The sequence below is a fragment of the Nannochloropsis gaditana genome (genome assembly GCF_000240725.1).
Source record: "Nannochloropsis gaditana CCMP526 unplaced genomic scaffold scaffold548, whole genome shotgun sequence".
Taxonomy (NCBI): Eukaryota; class Eustigmatophyceae; order Eustigmatales; family Monodopsidaceae; genus Microchloropsis; species Microchloropsis gaditana.
Genome location: NW_005803405.1, coordinates 1 through 17,312, shown reverse-complemented (window position 1 = coordinate 17,312; position 17,312 = coordinate 1). Strand labels below are relative to the sequence as shown.

Genomic DNA, 17,312 nt, shown 5'->3' with positions numbered 1-17,312 from the left:
GCAAAAGCTCTTAGTTGTCCAGAAACGCAAACATTTCAGGTCATGGCGTGCACATGCGTGCTGGGCGCCTTGAATGATGCCCGCAGATGGGCACCGCGTCCATCGCCCGCTCTTTCCCCGTCGATTGCTCCTTCCTCTCACCCTTTTGAGGCGCAACAACAACAACCACCACCCTTCCCACACCCACACCACCACCACCAGCAGCAGCAGCAGCCACAGCCACACGCACATCCAAACCAAGCCCCTTCCACCTTTCCGGGGGCCGGCAACAGCTTCGCGGGGTCTTCCTCGAAGTTTCCTCCGGTCCCCGCGCCTCTAGGCCCGTCTTCGTCACTCCCCCCTCGCTCCCTGCCCCCCCCTTCCAGCCTTCCCCTCGCTTCTTTCCCAGCCACGTCCTCTGGGACCGCTCCCTCGGGACCACATCCTCCGGTGGCAGCACAGCAGCATCCTCCCCTTCAGTCTCAGGCCCCCAGGCACCTGCATCTCCATGCGCTGCACTCTCAAAACCCTCCTTATCGCCATTCGCAACACGAGCCACACCAACAACAAGACTTTCACAAGCAGCACCCGTACCCAGCCCCGCTCTTCCCTTCACATGATGCCCCTCCCTTGTCGGGAGGCATGCCTCCACCAGCACCCGCTCGTCCGCCTTTTACCTCTTTCCCTTTCTCTCAACACCCCCCAGGGCGCTCTGTCTTGGCGCATCCGCAACAGCAGCGGGAACAACAACAATCAAAGCTGCAGCGAGCACAGCCGCAGCAGCACCTGCCACAATACCACTCCTTCCACCATCCAAATCGCGGTCGGGGGGGCAAGCTATGAAAATCACGTCGGGAGATGAAAATAGGGATGCAATCAATGGGAAAGGCAAATGCGTGGCCAACGGGCCATGGTGAAGAACGCTTTAGTTGAGACTCGAGAGATGCATGTCGGGTATGCTATCATGATGAGTCCTTGTATTTATCATTCATAAACATAAAATGTATGATTTATGCGTTAATTCTTGAAGACCAGCGGCAGTCCTAGAAAAGGTAACAGCAGACCAAAAGTAACAGATCGTAAGAAGCCAGACAATTACTTTGCAGTCAAATTTGCTTAAATAAAATCCATATTCTACATTCGGAAAAAGTAGCTTTTATGGAGCAATCAATCCTTATTACTCAATTATTTGTCTGCAAAAGCACTGTCTCCACCCACCGACCAAAGTGGCCCGTACAACTTTCGCTTCATCGCTTTTGATGCCACGCTGTACACTGATGAAAATGCCTGTGGCATTCCTGTAGTCCCTAATACTCTGACTTGCAAGTAATACTCGCCGGTGGGTAGGTCCGCTGGGATACTGTAAGGCACTTCGGCAGATCCTACCTCGCTCGTTATGCACTCTATGACACACCTCGAGCAAGCTTTTTGTCCTTCTTGCGGGTTCGCTGGAGAAGCGGATCTCTTTTCTGTCAACACCTCGCCCGTTACTTTCACCATGACGACCTCAAGAGGCTGCGAGGGTAGAAAGCCCTGGAGAAGCAGTTTGTACGTTTGACGGGTCACCAAATTATGCTGCCATCCCCCGGCCAAAGACAAGCCCGGGTTGCTGGGGTCGATCAAGCGCACACTCATGGCCAACTCACCGTGCAGTTTCCGTCGGGAACCATGAAAAGGTGAGTGGGCGTCCTGAGAAAAAATTGGAGACTTTAGAAAGTCAGGACTGTTATAAGCTGGAATAATTAGTCGTTCCTCGTAGCTTGCTTCCACGCTGCACAGGAATAGGTCCGACGATGCGCTAAATTGTATTCTAGACGAAAGGAAGGCGGCGACTTCGCCTTCGTGTCCCTCTTTTCCACTCAGCGCAATCGTCAAAATCTCCACCGCTTCTACATTGTGGGCGACAAAGGCCACAGTAAACTCCTGACTTTCCGGAAAAGGACAGCTTAGAGAGGTTGCCTCAAGCATTTTTCTGCTTGCCCTTTTTTCAAACACAGGATCCTCTGATAGCCATTGAGAGGTGACTTTGTCGGGTCCCTTGGCAAAAACACTCACTTGAGTGTCTGGTAGATCCATCTCATCCCGCATCCAGAGCCGCATGGCGTCTCGCAAGTCGCTTGCCTCCAAGCGCTCAGTGCGTGTTGTTGATTCCTGGGTGGTATCCGTCCAGATCAGCAGCAGGGTGCCAATGACGATGCAAGTGGGCTCGAAATTGATGTCTTGGATATCGAATCTGGCCCCTTCACTTTCGTCGGGGTGCGCTTGATCGAGGGCAGCGCACGCTGCTGCCGTGTATTCACAGCGTGTGGCTCCAGGACCATCGATCGAGTCCACTTCGCAGATCTGGCAAACGTCAATCCCTTCCTCCACGTACAGGGTGTGACGTTTCCTTTTCACGGGTAAAGATGCAGCCGTGGAATTGTCTCCGACATGCAAGAGATCCTTCTTGATAGTGGCCATTCCGGCATCTCCTTTGTCTACGGAAACTTGTGGCAACATTCGCAACCGATTCTGGGCATCATGCTTACCGAAGCCTTCTTCAAGGCTTTTGGCTGCATCTAGCATTTTCAGCGGCACCCAACTAGCAAGGGATTGTGTGATGTTTTGGTCATATATGTCTTTTGTCTCAAAAGTTTTGGTTTTGTACATGTAAAACCGATTGCTGGGTTCCGCATCGTCACCCTTCTGTGAGATGTAATGCTGCCAGTCCCATGGATATGGCAGGCCGACGTTATCAGACTTTAGATAGCGCTTCCCTTTCTTAGCTTCCACATGGCCTGTTTTTTGCACCTTTCGCTTTTCAAAAGTGCTCTCATGCTTTATTTCCTCATTTTCTTCGTGCTTTCCCTTCGAACCGCCCACGATGTCCTTTCGGACTCGCCGTTGCTTGTGTCGAGTCATTTTCCTCATTCCATTTGTCTTGTTTTTAGAATTTGTGCTCGCGAATTTGGATCGACTGGCGTATGTCAAGCCTTTGGCGTCATTAAAACTCCGACCTGCCACGTAGAAATTATCCGCATTTCCACTCACGTACTGACGCGAAGCGGGGGCATAGACGGGCGAAAGAGCCACCACCGCGCCCCCTGATCCTTTCCAAAGTGTCCCTCCTTGACCGGCGAAATAAAACAGCGCATACGCAGAGAATGTGGGACTACCTACAAAGGTAGTAAACCCCGCAGAGTCGGCAAGAGTTCCTCCTAGGCCAAAAAAGGAATATGTGGAAGCCCAGTTGACCGAAGGGCTCCCTACCCACACGGAGACACCCGCCCCATTGTAAGAGAAGCCTCCAATCCCACTAAACGTGTTTGTAGAGTAGGCAAACAGAGACGGCACGCCTACATTGATACTGGCGCCACTGCCCACAAAGATGCTGGAGCCGGCCAGCGCGTTGAATGATGGGCCACAGTACTGGACGTAGCTCACCCCAATCTGCACCAAAGTTCCGCTCCCCACCGCCGTGTAGAAACCAGCTCCGACCGCGAACAAAACACCGTAGGCGTTCTCGATGGTGACGCCGGTCATGACCAAGACCCCAGCCGCCGTGGCAAAGTCACCGAAGCCAACAAAAGCTAGCACAACCGCCACTAAACGGAAGTCCATGCCTGTTATGATCTGCACCCCGCCTCCGACCAAAATCGTTTGCCCGGGCCCACTGGAGTGGTTGGCTATGATCGATTCTTGAATCACGCAAAATGTGAAGACGCCGACGCCGCCTAATATCCCTACTACCATACCGGCGCCCGCGAGCGAACCAAACATTGTAGTGGACGTAAAAGTACATGCAGTGACTGTCAATGTACCCGCCAACATTAGAATATCTCCGCCCAACGAGAATTGATCAGTCAAAGGGAGCAATATCGCGGTCGTCCAGAAGTGGCAGTTCGTAAATTTGACCGATCCTCCCGCGATGAAGATATGACCACCATACGTGCGTCCCCCCATCCCCGTGTAGGTCGCTTGAATGGCCTCTTGCACGGATTCCCACGAGTTTGCCACCGACAAAAAAATGACCCCTTCAAAATTCGCCCCCGAAGCGCCTTGTTCAATAGCCACAGAGCCGCCCCGGGTCTCCAAAATTTTGCCAGTCACCCCTACCTGTTGGGTGCCGCTTGTCTCACCGAAAGCACTCTCGGCTTGCGTTTGGTTTGAAGACACAGGACGCTCCTTGGTTTCCCCTACGCCTGCCCGGACTCGAATGTATTGCAGATCCAAAAAACCTCCCTCCACCACTCGAAACGCACGCGGTGCCATGTTGAGGGTGGAGGCATCGATTACGGGGAGAAAGACGGGATGACCGACAATGCGAATAGGCCGGTCAACCATAATGTGCTGCGTTATCAGGTACGCTTGGGGATCAAAATTCGTCAAAAATAAGAGAGAGCAATCCAACTCCTGCACGGCCTCTACCAGCTCATCGGCCGTCTGGGGATAGCAAGCGTCCATCTGGTCAGAGGAAGCCTGCTGCTTGGAGGAGAAACGGTCACTACCCTTAGAAAGAACAGCGTGGGCGGTAGTAAGAAGATTAGGGGCCGGGGGAGCGACCGCAGATGCAGTGGGAGAAGCAGCGGCTGTTTCTAAGGATAGGGGGAAAAACAGACCAAATATCAAGCAAAAGTATTCTTGATCATGCACCTTATCAAATCCTCCCTATTCCCATCAGCTCGCTGCCCCCCCCTCCCCCACTCTCTAATCTTTCGTCTTCTCCTCTTTCACCTTTACCTCCTTGATCACCCCCATGTACTTTATCTTCGATATCCAAGGTTTTGGGTATTGTCGAGTTATGCAACTCTTTATCAGCATATGTCTCTATCGTGTCTAGGCTGTAAGCAGCACTTCCCTCCCCACCGGCTCCTCCTCTGGTGCCCTCTCTGAGATGGTCGTGCAACAGTAAGCCCGCTGCCAAGAAAAGACTACATGCAACACAGGCGACAAGAGCGGTGCGCCATCTAAAGACACATCTCTGGTTGGGTTCTATAGTGCTTTGCTCGCGCATGGTGCCGGGCACGCCGCAGCTGCAAGGTCTATCGTTGAGACTATAACTATCTGTCGCTGCAGCCCCATGGCATCATATCGTCTTTTGAGCGCCACTTTTCTCCCGTCAGAGTCAATGGAGAAAGTCCCTGAAAATAGGGACGAGAAAAAAGATAGGTCGTTAGGATATGGAATACTTGGCATTTCGTTCATAGGCTAGCTTTCCTAGGGCTGTAAGAGAATAGTTTCTGAGGGTAATGAGCAATGCTTTTTCCAGCCGGCATTTCTCCCGTAGAGGCAGGCAAGAAATGCGAGAGATTGTGGCAAGGAGCCCCCGACGCTTCGATTTGACGATCCATGAAATACTATATGCGATGATTAATGTGCGATTGAACCCCTCAAACAAATCCGTGACAAGAGACAGATAGGACGTAGGGACTGTCGTGCATGATCGTACAAACGCCTACACATCTCAATCTAGAGCGTGCCTTGCCGCCGGGATCAATTTTTGAAATGGATCAAATACATATCGTAGGAAATATTACACGCTTTCTGACGACGCGCGGGCAAAAGCTCTTAGTTGTCCAGAAACGCAAACATTTCAGGTCATGGCGTGCACATGGAGATCACAGGAGCGGCTGAGTTTTTCGAGCCCCCACACCTGTACCCTGAAATCTGCCTCCAACTATCTTTTTGCTGTCAATTTTACCATGCTTTTGCTAACAAACCTTCACCTATACTGTGGGAAGGTTACACAACTTAGCTATCGTCCCTTGCTTGCCCTGACATGGCCAACGGTGAATCGAAGACTGATCGCACGAGGAAACCCACCGCTCGACATAACTTCTTTTCTCTTTCAATAGCCTTTTGAAGATGTCAATTTCTATGCAGCGTTGTGTCCAGCAGTCAAAGATGACAAGGGCACCGTACAGAAGCATAAGTATTTTCTGAATGCGCGTCATTCGGCAGCCATTTGGGCCCATGTCCATCTCTCGGGCTTTTCAGGGCTTGCCTCCCGGAAACATACACCTTGGGGTCGCTATCCTTTCCTGTGCGCAATATTTGTACAGCCTTCATTATTTGTCATAAAAATGAAATGTATACTCAATTAGTTGCAAGATCATGAAGGTCTGGTTACCGGGGAGACGAGTAAGAATGAAAGGTGACGAAAATTCCGCTTCTTTAACGGCATGTTTGAAAGAAAATCCCTAGACAAGGGCAAGTGAAAGCTCTTATAAGTCACACACACAAGTGTTGGGCCCATTTTCGCTTTGGTCTTCAGTTATTTCAGTGTTTTCATTAAAAAAAGCTCTCTGTAGCAAGTGTAGGTCTTTCTTGAATGTTTACTAGCATTCTCTCGACCGCCTTGAACGTCACATCCTACTACACTACAGTCTACGTTACTTATGACTCGCAATCTCGGCAGCATTTTTCTCTTTTTCGCAGCAGACATGCGTAAGCCCTTACTTATGGCCATGTAAAAGAGCAGTCAACCATCTCATCAGTACACTGCACGTCCAAAATAAGGACAACAAAAAGGTGCGTTTTTAACCCTCGATTACCCTCCATTTTTGACGAATTTATGTTTGAAAAGTCACGCCGGATAATGGGCTCCCGACCCATGCATGCACCATTAACACACTCAAAATCGAACCCTTAAACCTGGATACAAGGAAGAAAGGCTATAAGACAGTGACCATCACTAGCGAAGGACAGTAAAATACGTCAACTATCGATAAAAATGTACTCTTCACGAGATCCTCTCCTCAATACTCATATTATGGCTTGTTCTCGACCTCTTTTGATCTGAAATTTAAGCCTTTTAAAATTAGACCTTTTGTCTATCTTATGCTCTCGTTTTGCTTATATACGATACCCTCAAATTAGCATTGTTCCCGGGGGTCAGCGAACGCTCGACACAAACACACAACGTACAAAAAAGTCTTGGTCGCATACATATTTTTGGCCCTTAGGGGACTTCACGCTACACATCTTGGTAAGGCAAGTGGCTTGAAGAGACGTCTGATAAACACTAGAGGATGAAGCCTGGATTGACAGGGACATTTGAGATAATAATTGTGCGAGATTTTCGCAATAGTGTAGAAATACGCTACGTGTGGCATCACTTGCATACATACTGGTACTGACGTGCAACGTCGCAATTCGCGTCATCGATGTAAGAATTCACTTCTGAAGAATTAAAGACAGATAAGCGCTTGAAATGCTTCTTTTCGAGTAATTTGTTCATAATTTTTGTAACCTACTTATTCCGGACAGGACCTTCAAAGCCTTACACCCCAATAACCACGTTATCATTTTCATCTTTAATCTTTCCCTCCTCCGCACCTCTGTCTCCCAGTATCGTGTCTTCCTCCTCAGGCTCCCCCGGAAGACGGATATAGTGGACACCATAGGGCACTTCGGTGCGCCCTTTTTTCTTCTCATGCGAAACGGCAACACGAGAGGAGTTCCGTTTGTAGCCCTCAATAGGCGCGTTGACAGAAACGTTCACTTGTAAACCTAAAAGAGAGAAAAAAAAGTCGCATGATGCATACTGCCGTGTCACCTTTTAAGACGCTTCCCAACATCATGAGCATACTATACATTGCCCCTTTTTACAACCTTTTCGGTTAGACGTTGGCAAAAACTATACCGAGTGCCTGAAGCTCTTTTCTCTACATTTGACCCAGCTCTTACCTCCTAGATAGTCTGGAATGTAGGTTCCAAGCCTTAATCGCTGAGCAGGGAGGTCGCGATTCGCATAGAGGATATATAGGCAAGCTATGACAACTAAGTGCTGCGCCCCAAATTGTATGAGTTGTCCGATCAAGGACAAATGACACATGCGACAGAGGGTCTCAGCTTCCTACGAAAGATAAGGGACGTAAGAAAACGTCGACGACAAGGACGGACGGACCAGCGCAGATTATGAGTGCGCGATAGATATGCTATAGTCTCGAGAAACATAAGAAATACACTCCTACGCACCCATCAACCCTGCTCGACTCGGACACGATCATCTACCCCCTTACGCTTCTCCTTGTTTCTTTCACTCCTCCCTTCCTTTCTCTTACTTACCTTGGGGAAGCGCTCGAAAATAGCTGATTTGGCTGTTACGTAGGCAGGACAACCGTAGGCAGGATCCAACGACCAAATGGAAAAGGCTTGTGCTAGCGATTTATCCTATGAATGTGGGGGACAGGCAGGCATTAGAGGTTTGAACGAAAGGGAAAAACACTATCGATTTGAGGAAAACATGAAAGCGTTATATAGTTGAAGTAAAACGGAGGGAGGAGAAGATTAGACAAAAGAAGAAAAGAAGAGGAAGAGTTCTGTGGCCTGTGCACACGAACGTGACTCCCAGCTTCTTTGCTGTCAATTACCTTGTTGTAAGGATAGGTGACGCTGTTGTAGGCATGGATGGTTGCTAGCACGGACGGGTAGGAGAGGACCACGTGAATGTAGGAAATGAAGGCGCCGAGTTTAAATTTTTCTAGGTCGCCCTGAGGGGAGGATGACATGCAGGATTTAGGGAAGAAATGAAGAGAAAGGAAGGAGCAGAGGAAAGAAAGAGCGTGAAGATTGGTGTGGCCGTGTAATTGCACACATGAGGCTGCGATATATAGAGAGAAGGTACAAAAATGGCTGCTATGGAGAGAATGTGTGACTGAACGAAGGCCAGAAAAAGGTGACAGGAAATACCTTGCAAGTACCAACACCAATCGCTCCCAAGGTCATCATCATTGTCAGCGAGACAATGTCGAGTTCTCCCTTACTGAAGGCAAATATAGAGTTGAGTTTAGATTCCTGTTATTGGAAAGGAAAATATGGTGTTGCCGAGATCACTGAAGTCGTCTCTGTCGGCATTGCTGTCTTAATCTCATTGTAGCTTTCCCCTCACACGTTTTCTAGAAGCAGACTACCTCATTTCTTTTTTCCGCTCTCCACCCTTCCCTTCTTACATTCAAGACGTCCAGTGTCAGTTGTGCCACGGTCTCTTTTGCATAGAAGCATGTCACATAGCCGACAAAAGCGATGACGAGAAGTCCCAAGGGGTAGCCGTTAGCTACCAGAAAAAAAAGGAGAAGTTAAAGGAGGAAGAGAAAAGAAGAAATTGAGGACTGCGAACAGTACAATGAGCAAGAGGCGAAGCTAGAAAAATTGCGACATAAAGTGACAGATTGTGGCAGGGCGATCAGAAAAGGGGAAAAACGAGGGATGGTACCTTCTAACTGGAATCGCCAACGCTTTCCTATTCGGTAGTTGGCAACAGCACACGTGGAAATGACGAGGAAAATAGAGCACTACGGGCAGGAAAAAGGAAGGAGCAGGAAGAGAAGTGACGCGGGAGGGGGTGAAACGAAGCCACACGATTTGCCATGCAATACGAGCAGCGTCACGTCACCCTTATTCCCCTCCTTTCTTCTGGAACCTGCCTTTCATTTCAGCATCCCTGCCTCTTATCTCCTACCCCCTCCCTGGAATATCCCTCACTTTCTCTTTCTTACCATGAGGACGACGACCAGTATTTGAAAGATCAGGAACCACTTGTTCAGGGCGTAAGCCAGGCTGCAAGAGGCCGGGGCCCATTTCGCCGCGGCGGGGAAAGAGTACATGTTCGGTTGTATGTACTTGACCAGTGTCAAGAGAGTAGCAGAGAGTTGCTAAAAAAGCGAGAGGATGGCAGGAGAAGACAACGGCCATAAGTTTTGCAAAGGTGTGACAGTGACAGATTCCTATGCAGTTGCCTCATCCGAGCTCTCCTTCCCCTCTCTTCCCATCTCTCCTTCATGCTTTCTTTCCCTTCTTACCTGGGGTTGCGGCTGAATAGGCTCCGCTTCTCTGTAGACGATAATGCCGAGAATTGCCATCATATTTGCAAAGAGGGAGTAGGGAAGGATATCCGTGTCCTAGGCAGGCAAGACGTTAAGGAGAGCCAGTGGAGGAAAGCGGGATCGCAGGAGAATCAAACCAAACGACGTGATACTCTCGTCTTCGGATAATCTTTGCTTTGCCAGGAGCACGTGTACCGTGCAACACATAGAGTGGTTGAGGTCAATGGTTTTGAGGTTGAAAGGAATGGTCAGCTAGGCGCCACTAACCTTTACTCCGACGTAAGCCATCTTGAAGACGACGATTATGAAGACAAAGACGCGACCGGCATACGAGGCTGTTATGATTGAGGGAAAACATGCCAGGCCCCGAATGGAGAGAAAAATGTTACGTGTAAGACGAGAAGAGGTAAAGATAGAGGAAGGAAAGCGGAGTTTTCTTACCTGCGGCCATAAGGTAGTTCGTTTTATCTGCTGTTGAGCCTCCAAGGGGATCGACAGCCTAGCAAGTAGGATCGTTTTAATTGTAAATCAGTCATATGTCATCCCTCACATCATTATTCCTTCCTGTCGCTTTATCTCGCCGCTCTACCTGATTTGGATAGACCAAACACCGTTGCCAGTCATCCTTTGTGTAGCTGTACTGATTCGCAAAAATCCAGGCGTACACACAAGCGAATGATATATTGATGATAGTCAGCGGTATGCCGACCACAAAGAGGATACGAAGGGCGGTAAGAGATCTGAAAAATGGAAATAAAAGAAGAAAGGAGTGAGAAAGAAAGTGACAGAGGGAAAGCAACAGGTTGGAAAGACCACACTTGATAAGCATTCAACTTTTGCAACACCACGTACCGGTCCTGTATCTGAAAATATCGTCGGGCTAAACGTTGATCTTCTTTGGTCTGTTTGCTGCTGCTCTTCTTCCCGCTTTCAATGCGCCGCTTGGAAGACGACGAATTGGCATCTCCAGCGCCGGAGGGAGGAGGGCTGCTTCTCGCATCGCTGCGCCTTCCATAGCTAAAAAGTGGCATATAGTCACCTGTAATATTAAAAAAGTAAATTAGTAACAGGCTGGACCTTGATTATGTAACGTCGTTATCAATGTGGAGTCAAGGGGGCCAATTTGTTCGTTTGAATCGTGTGCCGGTGCTCTAGCGGTAGATCGAGCACCCATGACGGAAGGAATACATAAAAGAGCGACAAAATACGAACTAACCCAGCTCACTGTGTAATCATCATTCATACCATGCATATGGTTCATTCGACAATATATGCGAAATAGATCAGCACTAGGGGGCACATTGTAATAGGTCTGCGGTAGCTGCTTCGAAACGGCTCGTCTAACGGCTCGTCTAACGGCTCAGGCCCGAGCGTCGTCAATGTTTCGAAATCTGCAGCTGGAGCCCAACTCAAAGGTAAGGAGTCGGAAACAGCTTTTAGTACGCCCTTTACTTTCAATCTAGGGTTTATAAAACGCTCAAGGGGAAAGTCATATCCATCGTGCATCGAGCAGATTTTATTTGTATTTGATCAAAGTGGAGCTTGACGCAGCAACGATGAGATGATATGGAAGTTGGTATGTCGAAAAAATCCCGTACGCAACAAAAATGAATACGGCCATGGGAAATGATAATAATTTCAATTGTGAAACATCGAGTAAAGATGTTTGGTTGGTGGTTGATGGTTGAATGTTCATCGTGTGCATAAATTTTGGTAAAAATGAAGGTGACATCTCCTTTACAGAAGAGGCCGCTTACAGACTATATCTCGGTATTTCACCTCTCCGAAAATGTGCAATAAAGTTGCCTGCTTTCATAAGAAATTCATTACATTGCTATTATTTGTCTCCAGCGGTAAGTACCCACGCACCCATGAGATACGCACATCGTATTCGACCCTGGTTTCGCCGTGCTGGCTGATTTCTGACTTATTTTAGTGCTCCTTTTAGGTGACGCTATGAAAAAAGAGAGAATCCATGCGCATGCATGAGCAAATCGTGCCACGTTTCAACTCCTGTTGATGTAGAGCGAATATAAGTCTGGGTCCGAAAGCCATTACGGAGAGGAGGGTACCGGTGTCCGCACCGAGTGGGGTGCCCCGGAGGTGGTGGTGCACCTTGGAGAGAACGAGGCGGACGAGGAGCGTGAAGAAGAAGAGCCCCTTGCTCTTCTTCTTCTTTACCTTGTCCACCACGCCCGCCACGTATTCCCCAAGGTGCACCACCATATCCCGGGAACCCCACTCGGCGCGGACACCGGTACCCTCCTCACCGTACAGAGCCGCCAGCCCCACCCCTTGGTGGCCCCCGACGAACCCCCTCGGGCCCATCCTCGTCACGAGACTCGAGACCTTTTCCACACGGAGGCGGGACTCGCTGAGCATCAAGCTCGCTTGGGCGGCCTAGGAGGCCACGGACTTGTAGAGTCCCTGTTGGTGTTCAAGAGGGTGCTTCAGGTAAGCAACAGAGACAGTGTGAGAGTAGAGATTGCGGGGAGAGCCGCGAAGCGTTCCCGAGTGGCGGGGGTAATAGGGAAGGGTGATGTCGGCGGCGGCAGCACCAGCAGCAGTGACGACCGCAGCGGAGACGAACACAGCAAGGAAAAGATGAAGGAAGGAAAGGTTCAGACGGACGAGGGATGGATCGCGACGCATGAGGACGAGGAGGCAGGGTTTGACGCTCCGCTTTCAGTGGAAGACGATGCCTGCCGGGAAGATGAGGACATCAGCGGAGAACAGGGATGAACGGCGGAAGAGGTGGAGCAGGAGCAAAGGGATGCGGCTGCTGCAACTGCTGCTGCTGCGATGGAGAGGATGCAATAGGGTGGTATAAGTGAGGAGGAGGAGGAGGAGGAGGGGAAGAGGAGGAGGAGGAGGAGGAGGAGGAGGAGGAGGAGGAGGAGGAGGAGGAGGAGGAGGAGGAGGAGGAGGAGATTTTCTGTTACTGCAAAATGACCCATGACCCTGAGGATGGGAGGGGGATAATGGAGTGCGGCGGCTGCAAGAGCTGGTAGCATTTTGATCGCATTGAGAAAAAGAAGGGAAAGGTAGTGCGGAAGCCGGTGGAGGTCGCTGCGAGCAGCGAGACGACGCAGTGGTCATTGCCGCCGCGACTCCAAGAGCACGACAAAGAAGTAGGTACTTCGGGTTGAAAGAGCCAGGGAAGGAACACGGTGAACTCATAGATGAAGAATGTAACAGTAATATAACGCAGTTTGAATGTGTTTAATCCTTCATCGCCTTTCAGTTCGATTTTGCTTTTCTTGCCCTTCTCGTCCTTGTAAGCTCGGCCCATCGGACTCACCACTTCCTCGACGAGAAAAATGTAAGCGGCCGTATTATCGCATCCACACCCGCTCTAAGCCGCTGAAAGAGCTCCTAATTCTCTTTTTTTGACATTCCAAAAGGTTCGGTGGGGGAACTTTTAGGGACCTCGAGGAGGTGGGTGCCCCGTCACCAAATTAGATCCCAGCGGCCTTGGTTGCACTTTCTTGAGCGAGTGGAAACATATTCTTATAGAAAATATGAACTTGGTCAACGATTTAATTATCTCGGGCCTCCATTGCTTTCATGGTTCGTGCTCTTTCAAGGCTTACATGCAGGTGTTTTTGTTCACCCTTAGTTCATACTCCACAGGATTTTGGTTGTCCCGACACTAGCCATTTTGACCTCAGCACCATGCCGAAGCGGAAAGGCATGTCCTTGGAGGAGAAGCGCCAAACAATCTTGAAAATCTACCATTCCACGGTAATAGAAACGCGGCGTACACAAATGATGTCTTGAGAGGGAAGGGAACGGGGAGAAAGTGATGAAGTGATCCGGGGCCCCATCCAGATGAGTGACAGGGACGGAAGCGAAGGAGGAAGGAAGGCGTACTTTGGAGTCCAGCGGCGGGTGATCCATACGCTCTCTGCATCTCGATAGGGCAGAAAAAAAAGTGTCGGCAATCATGGTCATGGCCACGCCGTTTCTCTACTGACCGCCCGTATCTCACCCCACTCCCATGCCCTAGGGTGCCGTCTACAGTCTAAAAGAGATGGAGGGTCTCGCATCGAAACAAGGTGTTGTGTCACAGAGGTGAGCAGGACACTGCCTGGAAAGCCGTGGGAAGGCTTTGAAGCAAGGCAACAAGGGGGTTGTGGTGTCAGGCAGCACCGGCACTAAATTTCTCTTCATTTCCACCGCCTTTTCTGTGGTGTCCCCCCTCTCGATCTGTAGCGTGAAGGACGTCAACCAAGGACTCGTCGACGATGGCTTGGTCGAAATGGAAAAGGTTGGAGCAAGCAACGTTTTCTTCGGTCGGTAGGGGGGGACAGGGACCACGGCGCGAGGGGAGGGGCGGCAGGAAGGGGAGGAGAGGATGTGTAGAGGTGGGGGGAGGTCGGGGAAGAGATGGAGGAGCAACCCCCCATAAGCTTCTCGCATCTCCACTTCCCTTCTTAAAGCCACAAGCTACTTCTCCTGCATCCTGAATTCGTGTATTCTTCGGTCCTTGTCTCCCTATCTCTTTTCCACTTTTCATGTTCATGATTATTGACAGCCTTTCCTGGCAAGGCTATTGCGTCGAAAAGGACCGCCACCGTCAATTTAGAGAGCGAAGTCGCTAGGTATGTGCTACCATTCTCTCTCACCTCTTTTGCTCCCGGCCCGCACGCCATTATCTCGGTCGATTCCTCCTCTTTTTATCCGTTTACCCTCCACGGGAGGGTCTCTTCTATGCTGACTCTCCTCACCACAATAAGGGCATCTCTTATTTCACGTCATTCCCTTCCTCTTTTTCCCTCGTATGGCTCTTCGCCTTTGCTTCTTCTCTGTATCGTAGCGTTCTGTGCCGTTGTGGGGTCTCAATCTATTTTCCACGCTCCATCATCTTCTTTTCGCCCCCATCTCATCTGCACCAGACTCAAAGCTCACGTAAGCACGTTGGAAGAGAAAGCAGCAGCTTTGTCAGCGGGACGCCAAGATTCCGAAAAGAGGAGACAGAACATGGAGTAAGTAGGGAAAAGAAGAAAGGCGGGAGAGACGCGGCTTGAGGTTGGGAGCAGAGGAAGTCCAAGGGCGGCCAATTGCCCCGTCAGGACCCCGCTTACTCGGTTTCTTGCATCTACAACCCCGTTCCTACACGTCAACTGAACTGGATGACGAAACGTAGAGCGACCTGGTAATTCGTATGTATCCATTATCGAATCCTCTCACCCTCCATCCAGGGACTACGAAACTGCCCTTGCCCTGAAAACGAAGCAGTTGGAGGAAGTGCAACGCTTCAAGGATAATGACCCGGTGAAGATCGAACGGCTTGGTAGGTGGAAAAAGGAAGCATGCGCCATTCTAGACAAAACAAAAGGATAGAAACAAGGGCGAGGACCATCGAACCATGTCGATGAGACGCATACACCACTACGTGAGCTCAGTGCGACGCTCGCTGGACGAAACACTCTCACCAATACATCCTAGCCGGGCGGATCCTTGGCGTATCGAGGAAATTCACGCGAGACCTTTTCTCTCATCTTATCCAGAGGCGCAGGCTGCTCTCTGTAAGCAGGGAGTCAATCGGTGGACGGACAATATCTTCTCCATTAAGGTACAGAGAGTACCGGAGGGGGGGGGGGAAAACTCTTTCGTGCCATGATTGATGGGAAGCGTTTGTCTTCAGACGTCGGCACCGATCCTTTCCAAGCATACACGCGTCGTTCTGGTGGGTGACTGACGAGACAAATGCCTCCTACATGTTCGGACCCATCCCTGGCACTAGAGCTACTTGGTCAAAAAACGCGGCATGTACAGCAAGGACGTCGACAAATTCCTAGGGTAAGAGGTTCAGGGGACGCGGGTGGTAATCAGAACACGATCGGTCGCGCGTTATTCGAGGGAGAAAAGCGGGAAGAAGGGAGGAATATATTGTGCTCGGTTCAAGGGCATGTTGCGTCTAAGAACTGCCTCCCTGGTGTCTGCGTCATCTGTTGGAATGTTTGAGTAAGTGTTACCTTCCCTCTTACCCCTTGGTTGCACCTCTGGACACGCACGCGCGTGCTCGCGTACAGGCTCACGGACTCATTTGACTATGTGGAGTGAAGACATCAGGACAATGAACCGTCAAAAGTAGGGAAAGGGGGAGAATGGGGGGGGGGGGACGTCGGAGGAGCTCTCAAAGTAAAAAAGGAAACATGAAAGGACAGGAGTGACCAGAAAAGGAAAACGCACTAATGACGTTCAAGGCCCTCCATCGATGGACCAATGAGGGAGAAATTCTGTCAACGACAGTCCTCGCCTTCCTGAAACGAGTCCACTGCCCTCCACATGCGCCAAGCACAAGGCGGTTGACTTTGCTTCCAAGTATTGAGACATGGGTTCTCCTCGGCGCCCTGCGTTCCTTTCTTGACCATAGTTTACATGCTGATCCCCACACTGCTCCTTGGAAGAAAGCACATGATCCACAGCCCTTGCGCCGCCTGCCTCCAAGCTGTGTTTTTGGCCCCATTGTCCCCTCAGGAATCGAGAGGGAAGACGCAAGGCAGGAGAAAGATGCAGTCATGACGTTCATGCCCAAGCACGCGAACCGCGTGCTTCCAGGACCCCGACTCTGAATGGTAGGGAAAAGAGCCAGCACTGTCAGAAGGACCGCAAATCCCCGAAGGGAGAGAGATCGTGCTGTCTATCCCCATATAATCTGTGCCTTTCTTTCTATCTTCGCCCAGGAGAGCCGCCCCCATCCCAGACATCCACGGCAGATAGAAAGAGCTCCGGCACCCTTCAATGAGGATGTTCTCTTCGGCAGGGGACCAAGAGGAACGATTAAGAGAGGCAAAGAACGACAAAGAACAACGCTGTCAGGCATGATTCCCTTCTTTCCATGTTTCCGACGACCGGCGCCCTTAGAAACAATCCTGACTCGACAGTCCCCGCCCCACACTCTTTGTACCGTGCTCCTTTCCGCTGGCATCCAATACCATCCTCCTGCCACCGGACGTTCCGCCGGCTGAATCCCCTCCCACGCAGGAACCGCCGTGACAGCGCCTTCCCATTCCCTCCATATCGCCTCCTAGATCCACCCTTCCCACACTGCTGACACTCCGTTCCATCCCCCCTCTCGTCTTCTCCCCTTCTCCCATCCTTTCCACATGACCCCTCCCCCCTCCCCGTCCTTGACGGCATCACCCTTCTCCATCTCCAACCGTCCCCTGTCACTCTTCCTAATGCCTTCCCCCCCTCCGGCCCCGCTATCCTTCCAGCGCCGTCGCTTTTCCTCTATTTTATGCACCATTTATCACCGTGACACATTATCACTTCTCCCTCTCCTCCCTATCGCCCCCCCTTCCTACACCAACTCCACCTTCGCGCCTACGTCCTGCAGTTTCTTAAGGAGGGCTTCCGCCTCCTCCTTCTTCACGTCCTTCTTGATCACCTGCGGCGACAGGGAAGGCAGAGAACGGGTAGAAAGCGAGTGGTCAGAGGGATGAGGCGCGCCGCATGCGTGTGGGGCAGGGGAAAATCGATAAGGAGGATGGGAGGAAGGGCGGGAGGGAGGGCGGG

General features: G+C 50.6%; 4 protein-coding genes across 4 annotated transcripts in view; 2 read left to right on the top strand and 2 right to left on the bottom strand.

The window, feature by feature from the left end:
- Positions 1 to 4,972, bottom strand: part of NGA_0163600 (uncharacterized protein) — a gene marked incomplete at both ends in the record, with an annotated part of 8,101 nt that extends 3,129 nt beyond the window's left edge. The window contains 5 exons of the mRNA XM_005854310.1: positions 188 to 551; positions 657 to 816; positions 1,704 to 1,902; positions 2,035 to 4,553; positions 4,699 to 4,972. Of these exons, the coding sequence (XP_005854372.1) occupies positions 188 to 551; positions 657 to 816; positions 1,704 to 1,902; positions 2,035 to 4,553; positions 4,699 to 4,972 (3,516 nt within the window). The remainder of the gene's footprint in view (positions 1 to 187; positions 552 to 656; positions 817 to 1,703; positions 1,903 to 2,034; positions 4,554 to 4,698) is intronic.
- A 2,203-nt stretch (positions 4,973 to 7,175) lies between these two features.
- NGA_0163501 (uncharacterized protein) lies at positions 7,176 to 10,834 on the bottom strand. Its single transcript, XM_005854309.1, has 9 exons — positions 10,638 to 10,834; positions 10,375 to 10,525; positions 10,227 to 10,284; positions 10,053 to 10,120; positions 9,762 to 9,860; positions 9,459 to 9,614; positions 8,334 to 8,453; positions 8,025 to 8,133; positions 7,176 to 7,470 (listed from the first exon to the last, which is right to left on the bottom strand). The coding sequence occupies exons 1-9, from the start codon at positions 10,814 to 10,816 to the stop codon at positions 7,241 to 7,243; spliced, it is 1,170 nt and encodes a 389-aa protein (XP_005854371.1). The 5' UTR covers positions 10,817 to 10,834; the 3' UTR covers positions 7,176 to 7,240.
- A 740-nt stretch (positions 10,835 to 11,574) lies between these two features.
- On the top strand, positions 11,575 to 12,727 carry NGA_0163800 (uncharacterized protein; the record flags this gene model as incomplete). Its single annotated transcript, XM_005854312.1, has 2 exons — positions 11,575 to 11,638; positions 12,621 to 12,727. Coding segments are annotated over 2 exons (171 nt in total), but the record flags the coding sequence as incomplete, so codon positions are not given.
- A 703-nt stretch (positions 12,728 to 13,430) lies between these two features.
- Positions 13,431 to 15,594, top strand: MND1 (meiotic nuclear divisions 1-like protein; the record flags this gene model as incomplete). The annotated part of the gene is made up of 8 exons (XM_005854311.1): positions 13,431 to 13,529; positions 13,795 to 13,859; positions 14,001 to 14,080; positions 14,323 to 14,389; positions 14,684 to 14,773; positions 14,990 to 15,081; positions 15,299 to 15,363; positions 15,535 to 15,594. The coding sequence occupies exons 1-8, from the start codon at positions 13,461 to 13,463 to the stop codon at positions 15,592 to 15,594; spliced, it is 588 nt and encodes a 195-aa protein (XP_005854373.1). The 5' UTR covers positions 13,431 to 13,460.
- Between the last annotated feature and the right edge of the window lie 1,718 nt (positions 15,595 to 17,312).

Coding starts and splice junctions, on each gene's coding strand:
- NGA_0163501 (XM_005854309.1), bottom strand. CDS start 10,816: ATGCCACTTTTTAGCTATGGAAGGCGCAGCGATGCGAGAAGCAGCCCT. Junction 10,285..10,374: donor GTTTGGTCTATCCAAATCAG/GTAGAGCGGCGA, acceptor CCTACTTGCTAG/GCTGTCGATCCCCTTGGAGG. Junction 8,454..9,458: donor TACTGGTCGTCGTCCTCATG/GTAAGAAAGAGA, acceptor TCCTCCCCTCAG/GGCGACCTAGAAAAATTTAA.